At 35.8% G+C, this 12,037-nt stretch overlaps 1 protein-coding gene across 32 annotated transcripts in view; it reads left to right on the plus strand.

The window, feature by feature from the left end:
* The window catches only part of DLG2 (discs large MAGUK scaffold protein 2), a 1,031,289-nt gene that overhangs the window by 975,360 nt on the left and 43,892 nt on the right, over nucleotides 1–12,037 (plus strand). For all 32 annotated transcript variants that reach the window (XR_005264704.2, XR_005264705.2, XM_027462397.3 and 29 more), the window contains one exon: nucleotides 9,716–9,791. Coding sequence is in view for 30 of the 32 variants with exons in the window: in XM_027462397.3 (XP_027318198.1) it covers nucleotides 9,716–9,791 (76 nt within the window). In the remaining 2 variants the exon portion in view is untranslated. The remainder of the gene's footprint in view (nucleotides 1–9,715; nucleotides 9,792–12,037) is intronic.

The following is a 12,037-nucleotide window of genomic DNA, read 5'->3' on the forward strand; positions in this document are numbered from 1 at the left end:
CAAAGAAAGGGAAAACCAGAACCCAAGTCTGGGAATTAGCACATGTGAAGTAGAACACATGTTTTAATGTCAGGGTGATTAGCCATTACATCAAACTGCTGAGGGATGTGATGAATGTCTTGACATTTTCAAATGAAGAGTGTATGTCTTTCTTTTCTGAGAGTAATAGAATTAAACTGCTGAGCCCGTGTGATATAAAGAACAAGGCTAAATTACATAATGGTCCTCTTTGACTTCAAAATCTGTTAATTTAATCTCTGCCTGTCTGGAAACTGATGGATAATCGATATCACAGTATGCTTTTCATGTAATGTAAATGAAGGAACTTTCTTCCCTTCTCCAAGCTAAATCTAAATCTTTGTTTAGCTGTGATGGATTCATGCCGACTGGTGGAGAGAAAATAGACATCTGAATGTTTCCCTTTATTTGTATTGTTTACTCTGTCTAGGTGTTTTATAAAATTGGCCACAGGTCCCTGATAGTATCAAGACTGCTGCACAAATCAGCATTACTTTGTGCCTTTGTTTATAGTTACTATAAAAGGTCAAGAACTGAAAGGGTGGGAGGAAAATGAAATCTGTCAAGCCACATTACATTTTTGTTTTGCAGCAATGCTCCCGTACTGCATATAAACTTTCTATTTCTAGCTATTTCAGCTTTAGCATTAATATAAAAATGATCGTGCCCATTTTTTATAATGGGAAAATGGGATGTCTGATGCTTTATAGAGCACCTGCTGTTTTTTCAAGGAGAGTTGGCCCAGGTGCTAATAGAATTCATGGTAGCCCTTATTCTAAATTACTTAAAAGTAAATTGAAAGGCCTTCAAAAACCTTATTGACATGAGCCCTGCAAAGACCTTATTTTCTCTAATCATGGCCATGTTTGAATAGCAACCACACCAGGGTTTTCAGCAAAAGGCAATTTTGTAGTTTTATAATAGACAAAACTAAAAACTACATTATAATTTTTAAGATGGGGAAAATGTGCCCATTAAACAAACATATATAGTCTCTAGATACTGAAAAAGAAATTCCTGCCTATTATTAATTGCTACACTAGATATTGTAATGACATGATTGGATCACAAATGGGAAAAGAAGAAAGTCTGTTCAGTTTTTACTGAGGAAGTGTGGTACACACCATGAAAGCTACAAAAAGCTGTCAAACATAATAAGATACCTATAAGGGAAAGAAGGGCAAAGCAAAGCAACTGCTGAAGACATAGTGTTGTATCTTCTGTAAGGTGGATAGGATATAAGTGCCTGAGACTTATTGGCTTCCCTACATAGTGATACACAATGATGGGACCAAAGACAGAGGCTTTCTAGTCAAGGTCAGACATACAACACAGCTTGGGGAAAGGATGTGATGTTAAAATATTGGTTACAGTCTAAAAATAAGGGGCTCAAATTTGAGAAGACACAGGTCTCATTACCATGCTCTCCACTTGTCATCCTAATTCTTCACTAGCGAATCTCAGTAGTCTGAAAAAATCAATGGCATCTGATTTTCTGCCTGCACTAATGTAATGATGTGATATACCTGAGCTGGAGTGGGGGAGGGTGCTATTGTTTCATAAAAGGTTTCAGTTATACAAGGTTATTTTTTCAAATGCATTGAAAAGTGACTATTATTTCCTTATTGTGGATTCTGGATGATACCTCAGAACCAGTGAGACCAATACGCTCTCGCCAGCAACTTCTGTGGTCATTTACACCACCCAAGGGGAGGATGAGCAATCAGTGCATACAAGACTGAGTTATAGAAAACTCATCAGACTTGCCAGAATATGCTAATTCAGAATTAAATTTCCTCTATGTGTGCTGGTTATTGAGTACAAGAGACTTGATCCAAAACAGAATAGCCCCAGGATTCATCTGACCAAATATAGGCATCTTCATTTAAACTGGTTTCTCCAGGCTCCTGTTATACATCTTATAATTTATACATGTATAGGATTTCTTTAGAAGTTTCATGATATGTGCTAGGACATATTTATTAACAAACAGTAAAATATGTCTTGTGATAGAACAGGAGGAAAAGACCATCTGTGGCTGTTTATTGAGATGTGACTTGTCCCGCAAGCCCACCTTTTTGTGAAGTTGCAGGCTGAAGAGATTTCATATTTGTCTGTGCTTTTCAATCTCCACTTCATTTCTCTTCATTTTCTTTATAATTTCTTTATTATTATTATTTTTATTTCTTGTGTGTGTGTGCATGTATGTGTGTTGTATTTAGATACCTTCCTCTGCCATTGTATATATGTGTAAATATTATACCGTCCTGTGGGACTGCAACATGTTTTGTATTTCGGGTGAGAGGGAGGCTATGCAGATCCAGAGATTATCACTGCCAGGATGAGTCTTTTTGCTGTCTGGTTTGCACCCTATCTTCTATTCAACAACAGCTAATATACAATTATTGCATTTTTCATAAGTGAAATCATTATGAAATAGCTCTGAAAACCAGCAACCTCTTCAGTTCTACTCAGTATATATATACATGTATGTATACAAATAAATATATGTATACATACATACCAAATCATTATATAAATATAAAATATTTATATAAAATATTATTTCTTTCAGGCACTGTGTAAAGGTAATTGCTTTCCAAGTATCATGTTTTGCACTTTTTTTACATATTTTTCAAGAGCTCCTCAAACAATAACACTGTAGCATGAGTTGATAAGATAAATTTTAAATAATAAGTCATGACTCCATACTCCTTTTCTCCTCTATGATATGTATATGATATACCAGAAGAAATCATAATTTCTAACTAGAGAGGAGCTGCCACTCATTATTAACTCCAGGATGTCGGATATATTACCAGCCTTTACGTCTAAGTGATTAAATAGAGTTTGAAAGCTATTTGTCATTAGATTTCAGAGCTGCTGTCAGTGTGTGGACTTGATGTTGTGTAAGTTGTTAAATTGTAAAGTCAAACTTTAAGAGGCAGTTTTGGAGGGTACCACTGCAGCTAAAGGAGATTTCTGAAAGAGGCAGCACAAAGAAATGACAGGGGCCTTGTGTTTCTCCACTGATCTGTGCAAGAACCAAACCTCACAAACTGGTGAGCCAGTGACTTCGCTGGGGATGAGCAATAACTAAATGCTCAATATCCAGCAGTGCTGAAGTATTGCTGCAACCCTTTCTGCATCTGGAGACAGCATTTCATCCATTTGTCAGTATGTATTTGCTGCCTGATTACATCTGTTGTTCTGCACCATAGGACTGAGTAGCCAGTTGGGTAGAAACCAAATGTAATGCTATAAAGGTGTTATGATTTTGGATCATATCAGTGTAGGAAACCATAGAACTTCAGCATAAGAGGCTGCAAACCACTTCAGTTGTGGTCAGTCACCAAATAGTTGTTATTGTATAGTAATAATGAATGGATATTACAAGCCAAATTGTTTTTGGTTACATGTCCACAACAAAGATTTATCCAAATTATGCCTAAGGTGAAAGCAAGAAGTCTCCCAGGTGTTGGGATAGCTGCCAGTCCTATACCAATGCCTCAACTGGCCTATGGTCTTAGATGAGCACTACATTTACGTGTCTGAATTACTACCACATCATCAAAAATTACTATATTTTCTACTAGAGTGGCCAGCAGAATTAGATTTTTACATCAGATTTTTATTAGATTTAGATGTATAGATTTAGATTTTCATTTCTACATATGCTAGGATTTTGATCACAATAATTTTTGGTTGCCTCACCGTCCTTCCTTTTTTCAGGATAATCAAATGTATTCAGCTTCCCATAAAGGTCAGTAGCAGGCAGAGCAGCCTATTTCTAAGACTCCCTCCCCATGGAAATTCTCACATCATTTAAGCAAATAAATAAATTTTTAAAAAAGCATGAAACCAATGTCCATAAGTTAAAGTGTATTAAATTCCTAGACAGATATTTTCATTTAGGAGTAAATGTATTTTAATTTGCTGTAGCATTGATTTTACACCTTTTTTTTTTTTCACTTTGCTGAGCGTCTGCACAGAGAAAAACTTACATTGTAATCCCCATACAACAGCAACCTCCCACTTCAAGAATGGAAAGCTTCAGTACTTTCTATGATGTGTGTACTTTTGTTTGACTTGGGTCTGTGTGTCTGAAATTAATTTAGTTTGCAATTCCACACAACAGCCTAGCCTAAATTGTCACCACTTCTACTATTGCTCCCACTGTAGGCACTGAGGAGTTGGTCTGATAACACTATAGTATTCACACTAATCCTTCTGTTGTCTTTAAAATGTGCAGCCACAAAACCATAATTCCAAGATTTCCATTTTCAGCTCATTTGAGTGCATGTGGCTGCAAAGAATTGTGTAACTCTGTTATCACTGACTAAAGGTGTGTGGCAGCACCAGCCTGACAGTTGTGTTGTCAGATGGACAGCATTCTCCCTGCAAACACGTGTAACCACACTCTCCTACCAGAGCAAAATGGGAGGAAAAAAAAATAATAAATTAAAAGCCAATGTTTCATGAACATTTTTAAGGGCAAGGAACAAGAGATTTCCTCAGCACAGAAGTCCCTGTGGGCAAAAAGCCAGCTTAAATTTGTTATTCTGCTCAGCCTGGCAGAAGGGCATGTTTATCCACTCAAGTGAGTTTTATTTTTAATGGTCTCCTACAAATTGTCTGCCTTCCTAAATATCACTTAAGACTTTAATGTTTAGATTATAAAACTTTTTAATGTGGCATGATCTTGTAAGCTTTGTCTAAAATGTTACCTGACTATGCTTACTAAGCTAATGAGAAAAAATAAATACGGAGTAAAATTGATATGCATGTGTATATATATAATCCTCTTCCTGCCTCCTGCAATGACGGAAAGTTATCTGCTGAAGGAAAACAGCCATTCGCTTTTAAACAGAATTAAGTTGTTCTACAGTATTATGAGAATTCATTTTCTAATAGCATTAGATCTACCATTTTCATAAAATATTGACCAGGTGCTAAGCTGCTTTCTATAAGCAAGTCAGTGAAGGTGAAGAGCTAAAAGACAACATGTTCTCTGCTATTGAAAAATTCTGATGTTCTGTTGCAAAACTACCACTTCAGGTATGCTCAAAGATAATTTGGAGAACAGGAATTTATTGGTACACTCAGACCTCACATAAACAAAGCTAAACAGTACAAAGAATGAAAGCAATAAAAGACTATGCACTGACTCTACATATTTGGACTATAAATAGTAATCCACATTTTCACTTATCTTTCACTTGATGGGCAGGCAAAACAAATGTAAAGTGGATGTCATGGAAATGGCTAAGCAAGACATGAAGAAACATGTTAACAAAGATGTAAAATGTAGCAAGTTGTTTTTTTTTTTAATCCATTTTATATTGCATTCTTATATGTAGTAACTCTCATTACTACAGTTCTCATACTGGATTTGGAAGTTGCTTTCATTCTACAAAATGTCTCAGTGCCAAATCCATGCAAATTAGGCTACTGTAACCATTTTATTGTATTCCAGACATTGTTTTTTTGTTTGCATCCCTACATCAATGATAAATGCAATTATTAAAGATTAATATATATCTCACTTGTTATTTTACATCTCCACTGAGAAGAATGATTAGTGCTTTTACAAAGGCACTGACAAAATTCCCAGTGGTCCATTAATACCCAACAATAAAGGTTCACAGTTCATGTTCAGTTGAGGTTTACTCAATTTCTTCTTGTTTGCAGTGCACAAAAATATCTGAAAGTCTTATTTTGAAAAATCCCATTTTCAAGAGACATGAAAGGTGTTTAGACATTGCAATGCCTTTAGGTGTTGCATCCCAGTAGCAAGTTACTCAGAAAATGAGTAAGAAGGGAACAGCATCATAAGGAACTAAAGTCTTGAACTTGCTAGTGAGGAAATATTGAAGTCTGAGGTATATTTTGAATGTATTTCTTCACTCCTTTAGCCATACTGGGGAAGAGGAGAATGAATCCCTATTATTAGTGGAAAAAGAAACAAATTATAAGGTGTCTCCTATCATGAGAAGTTTTAAAGTTGTGAAGCCAGGTGGAAGGTCGTATCTTACCTCACCCTGGTTACTCAAAAGGCTGGAAGAGGTATTTTTAGATTATTGTCCTTCTACTAATTCCTCCAGATGAGACAGTAACTCTCTCTTTTCATCACACAAGAAGCCTAAGCAAATAAACTAGAAATAAAGTTTCTCCTGTGAGTACAGATGCCCTGGATGCAAGCGTAGCCACAATACTTCAATGCAATACTTCAATCTCAAAATCTTATTTCCCCTTGAGTTTAATGAGATTTAAATCTCCCTGTAGTTACACAAGTAGCGATGGAGTAGCTTGGGACAGCTTATAAGTTTTTACCGCAATTTATCCTTTTTTTGTTTTGTTTTGTTTTGTTTTGTTTTTTTGGTAAGGGAAGAAACTTGCATGAATGAGCATCTTTGAAGAAAACAAGTACACAGTATATACTCCATCTGCCCCAGATCTCAGATGGTCTTAGACCATTTCACTGTACACCGTAATGTTTCTGCAGGGAGCTACACTTGGAGAGCAGGTGGAAAGCAGGAGATGCAATCCTCATCAGTTGTGCTTGATGAGGCTGTCTCCATGTGAGGCTCAGAGATTTTCAGCTCCCAAGTCACATCTTTGAACATCTCTTGAAACCTCATTTAGCCTCAGTGACCCCCAGGCAATGGGACTTGAGCCATGAAGTAGTTTTTGAAGTTGTGTCCTTGCTTTTCTCAAACCTGTAAGCATAGTTCTACCAAACAGATTTATAATTAGAAAGGGGCATGGGATCAATGTATATCATGCAATTTTTGGTTGAAAAATTGTGTCTCTGCAGAATTTGGCAGAGAAGAATCCTTCCCCTTCACTTAATTTTTTGCTCAATCCTTTTATAATCCAGTTTTGTGCAGCAGTGGTGAATGAAAAATGAATGCAGTTTAAAGTGAAACTTTTATTCTTTTAAAAGCAGTTTCCAATGCTGATTGTTCAAAACATTGTCCAAGGGATGGTGGCTGTACTAGCAGCTAAAACAATGGAGAAGTGTAAAGAATTTAGGCATTCCCAATGTCAGCTACTGTAAAACACTCTTTGTGCCTAACCTCCTCTTTTTCTTGGGGATAAAATGACTCATTTATTTTTGTTAAAATATAGTGACTGAAAAAGATTCAAAAAAACACTAAAAATGCTTGAATTAATGTTCCTTTTAAAAGTTAATTAAAATATATATTTAAAGAGCTGGATCAATGATGCATGCAAAACTGATATTCAATATTTTTTATTTTCTGTCATTCACAACAATTTTTAGTCCTTTTCTTTTTTTTTTTTTTTTTTTTTTTTTGGCCTCTGTCTATGGTAAAAATGTCCCAGTAGCTCTGATGAGAAATCATAGAATCATCTTTGTTCACTGCAGCCTACACTCTGGACACCACAAAGACAGAATCTTTGGAGAACCAATTTCTAATAAATTTCTCCGGAGCATGCAAAGAAACAAAGCTTTTCAGACATTTGGATATTGGGAGGATTCCTAAAGGAAAATGAGAGGTTTATTCCTTACACCAGAGCAACATCTTGTCACACTTCAAGTCCCTCACCCAATACATGAAGGCAGTGGAGCACCTGAGCCAAAGTGCTTTAAAATAATTTTATATCCTGGGTGAAGCCATTTATTTTCTGCCAGTTTTTCTCTAACAGCTAACCCATTTTGTTGACACTTTGGGCAGCAGCAGTACTGTAATCACCCTGGGATGCATGAAATTTTGGCTTGGAAGTTTACTGTTCAGCTAAATAATAAGTAACTGAAAAGATGTCTATTATGAAACGTGTCAGGAAAATTGTAACGGGAGACAACACTGTATGCTATCCTCAATACAGTTTGTAGATTATGAAATGCTTGTAATATTCAGCAGGCATCATAAGCATGTATGAACACTGTTGCTACACTTGCCAGGAGGATTAATGGCACTTAATGATATTATTTATGCACTACTAGAAGAAATGCAGAATGCTTCTGCAGTTCCTCATCTGTCTTGTACGCCTGTAGAGAGCAACCATTCCTCCCTGACTGCTAAGGCAATTATGAAGAATTTAATAAATAAGATCCACTCTTCAAGGTTAATTTCCAAATTTCTTTATGCAGTAAATAAGAAATGAAGTTAAAAGCAGATGTTTTAGGAAGTTAGACAGGACTGGAATGAGTGTAAATGTTAACACAGATTAATAAGTAGAATACTGCGTTTATTTGAGGTAATTTTTTTCTCAGAAGGCATCCATCCTATTTAGGCAATTACACAGCCTCAAGTCTTCATTTCTTACTGATACTATCAAGGGACTTCATCTGCTAGTTTAACTTTAAGACTGTTCATGTGTTTTTAATAACACAGATTTAATTTGAAAGCTGCATTTGAGCTGTTTCCATGTGAATATTCCACACTTCCAGAGAAATGCATTTATTCTAAATTTAAACTGTAACTATAGTAACCAGCATTCACTGTGTTTCAGTAGGAAATGTATAAGCCCACTCAGACAAAAGGAAACATGTTGTGCTAATTATCATTCTATCAAAAGATGAGAATTTTTATTTAAAAAAAAACGTTCACAAAGAACTAGGTAATCTTGCTATCCAGACTTAGAAACCAAGAGATTTGAGAGAATATATTTTAATGTCCTTTATGGGAAACTGTGAAAGTTAGAAAAAGGGTCATATTTGGACCAATTTGGAGGATATAATAAACCTCTTTTTTTTTTTTTTTTTTTTTTTTTCCCCGGCTATTCATTGTCTAATAAAAATACAATATTGAGCTCTTATAAGCTAGCTTTGCAGGATTTGACTTGGACTTCCTAGAGCAATTCATAAGCTTAGACAAACAGAGTTGCTGTTTCAATTATAGACAGATGATCGAAATTTTTTTGCTTGGACAAGTAAATGGTAGATCCTGTAGATGATTGTAGATCATCTTATCCTGTAGATGGAAAAAGAGGTGTAGTGAGAGAGAAAAGTACATACAACAACTCTGATTTCTTACATTTTAATCCGTCAGGTGAAACTTTGTCCTTTTTAGTTTACATTTGCCATGAGTTTAGGTACTGTTCACCACTGCTATGTGTCACATGTTGTTTTGTAAGGTATTTTAAGATAACTTTTAAGCTGTCGGTGAGCCTGAAACTATGGTGTGTTTTGTTTGTTTGTTTGTTTTAAATAGGTTGGATTCACTTTGCCTTATTTGGGCAATCTAAATGTTCATCCTTTATGTAAACTAGGGATCAAAGCTTCCTCTATAGGAAAAGAAAAAGTTGGCTTCATAGAGAGAAATTTGTTGTACCCAAAGTACACATCTGAGAGCACTGAGGTGAATGGCTTATTCTCTGTCTGTCCCTCTTTTGTTCCTCTAACCACAGAACCATAAATGTTGCCTAATTTCTGGACAGCTTAAACCAGAGAAGGTAAATCCTTAATGCGCTTTTACCACATCTCCTTGTGTGTTGGGAGGGAGTGCTGGTGTAAGAGAGCTAAGGCTCCTTAAAGTCAGTCCTGTGTTTGCCAGCAAAGTGCTATTGGCTGAGGAAGTGACCTGACATCTCTCCCAGTTTGTAAAATTTGCTTTAGATGTTCTGTTCACGCATAATAAGCCACCAGAGGTCTTAGGAGATCAGATATCAAAAATACGAAACACTACTCTAATCAACATGTGACTCCTTATTTATGTTTTCTTTTCCACAGAGTTGAAAGAAAGGAGCGTGCCCGTTTGAAGACGGTGAAATTCAATGCGAAGCCGGGTGTAATTGATGCAAAAGGGGTACGTAAATAACAAAACCTCTTGAAGTTGCACTTTGTACTCATATGTTTCAGAGTAGAGAAAATTTCAGCAGCATAAGAAATATTGAGGTTGTTGCATCAAAAGTCTGCAATATAGCAAAATATAGACAGAAATATAATATGAGGGTAGATTTTAAAAAGAAATATATATGGATATATGTTTAATAGAGCAGGGCAGGAAATAAAAATTTCCTGTTTTCAAAAGCTCTTACATCTCAAAATAAAGGTTGAATGTTAGAGTCCTGAAAGCAAAATTTAAGTTTTGGGACATTCTGCTTTGACAATTGTGACAGACATTGAACACAGGTGTGTTTCACAGCAGGCACAGTGGGCTAGCAAACACCAAATCTGCAAGTACCTTCCCACCAGCACTACCTCACCAGAGCAGTGTTTCTGCTGTTATCACTCTTCAGCATTGCTTCATTGTGCCCAGCAGTTGACTGTTTTCACTGGTATGATATTTAATACCTTACACATTACTGTCTGGCTGGCAAGACTCTGAACATGAAAAATGACCACAGTACTGGCTGTGGAGGTATAATTTTCTGCTTAAGTATAGCTTACATGTTAGCAGTAGAGTATTCACTTGATATTACTTTTGCAGGGATTTGGTTTTGAAATAAAGTTGATGTGCGTGAGATTTACAACTGAGAGCTTCAGTGATAAAAGCGAGAGAGTACTTCGGAAGCCACAAACAAAAAGTCCCATTTGGCTCCAGAAAACACAATGCAGGGTCAAAACTGAATGATCAGAAGACACAGTTATAGGTAGGAGCTAGAAAGGAGCAAAAAATAAGTGGTTCAGTAGGTCCCTTCCAGACCTGTAGTTCTTGTGGTCTTCTAACTAGTTTGGAATTCTCACTCTTAATCTCTTCTTGCTTCATTTTCACTCCGTAATGAGGATAAAAAAATACATATTTTTTTTCCATTTTATCCTGTCCTTTCACTTCAGACTATAACAGATTAGCAGGATGAAAAGTTCCTCTCATTGAGAAGCAGTTCCTAGCGCAGTGCTTCCCAAGCCTCCAAATGCCACCAAACTAATATTTCAGAGTTGCAATTTGCAAATACTTCCCTTACTGCCATGCACAACAGTTTCTGAGTTTAATGCAAATGAAGAATAATTGCACCAATGGAAACAAATTTTCCAGATCTATAAGGTGCATGGAATCATAATTCAGGCTCTGCGTATTATTTGCATATGCAAGTAACTTGCTATAAAATACATAATAGACAGCATTGTGAAAGGACTTCTTTATCTCATCATGTTTCTTCGGGAGTCAGAACTACATTTTTAAATTTGAAATGGCCACTCTCTGCAACCCTGTAAATTAACTTTATCATTTATTTCGGGAAATAATATTCTTCATATTGCCAATGAAATCACTTGTTAAATGCCTATTTCCTGTATATAATCAAAACCTCAGGGGAATAAATCATTCATATAACTAATGGTCCTTATTCAAGTGAGTCTGTCAAAAATTTAATTACCTCTTGATTCCCCAAATTGTTTTTCCTTTTTTGTCATCAGTGTAACATTAATCTTCTTGCTCTTCATATCAATGTTTGTTTCAGTATGCATAAATTGCATAATTACAGATCAAGACTGTTGTATCCTTTTGGGAACATACTTTCTATTGTTAGTATTTGCTAAAATTTGCTTTTGTCTATACAAAAAAAAAAAAAAAAAAGACTTTTTGGGAAAAGATAATGTAGAATTGTATTTGAAAGAGCATAAAGGGAAAAAGTGTCCACAGTTAAACTAAGCACCATCATGTAAAATTTGGTGTTTGCATACACATATATGCATGCGTGGGTCTGTGATCGGCATTTCCGTTTAGTCTTTCAGTGTTCAAAAAGAAGTGACATAAGCTGTCTAACAGGGCATGTTTTACTTTTTTTTTTTTTAATCTGGAAGAAATTCAGTGCAGCTAAACAAGGCTGCAGTAAGCCCAGGAGAACTCTTCTGTTTGGAAATCAAACTAAAATTCAGATAGGAAGGGGCTTATAATTGTCTGTTGCACCTTTGAGCTCATATGTACATGTGGACAAGTGAGAGAAAATTCCTTCCAGTTTAATTTACCCTAAAGATGAAATTGGGAAAATAGCATTTCATGTGATGTTTCTAAATTTGACCAGGAGATATGCATGGAAACTTTTAAAAGATAAATAAATAAATAACTGAATACAGAAACTGCTTCAACATTTTGCACAGGTGGAAGGTTCA

The sequence above is a fragment of the Anas platyrhynchos genome, chromosome 1, assembly GCF_047663525.1.
Source record: "Anas platyrhynchos isolate ZD024472 breed Pekin duck chromosome 1, IASCAAS_PekinDuck_T2T, whole genome shotgun sequence".
Lineage (NCBI taxonomy): Eukaryota > Metazoa > Chordata > Aves > Anseriformes > Anatidae > Anas > Anas platyrhynchos.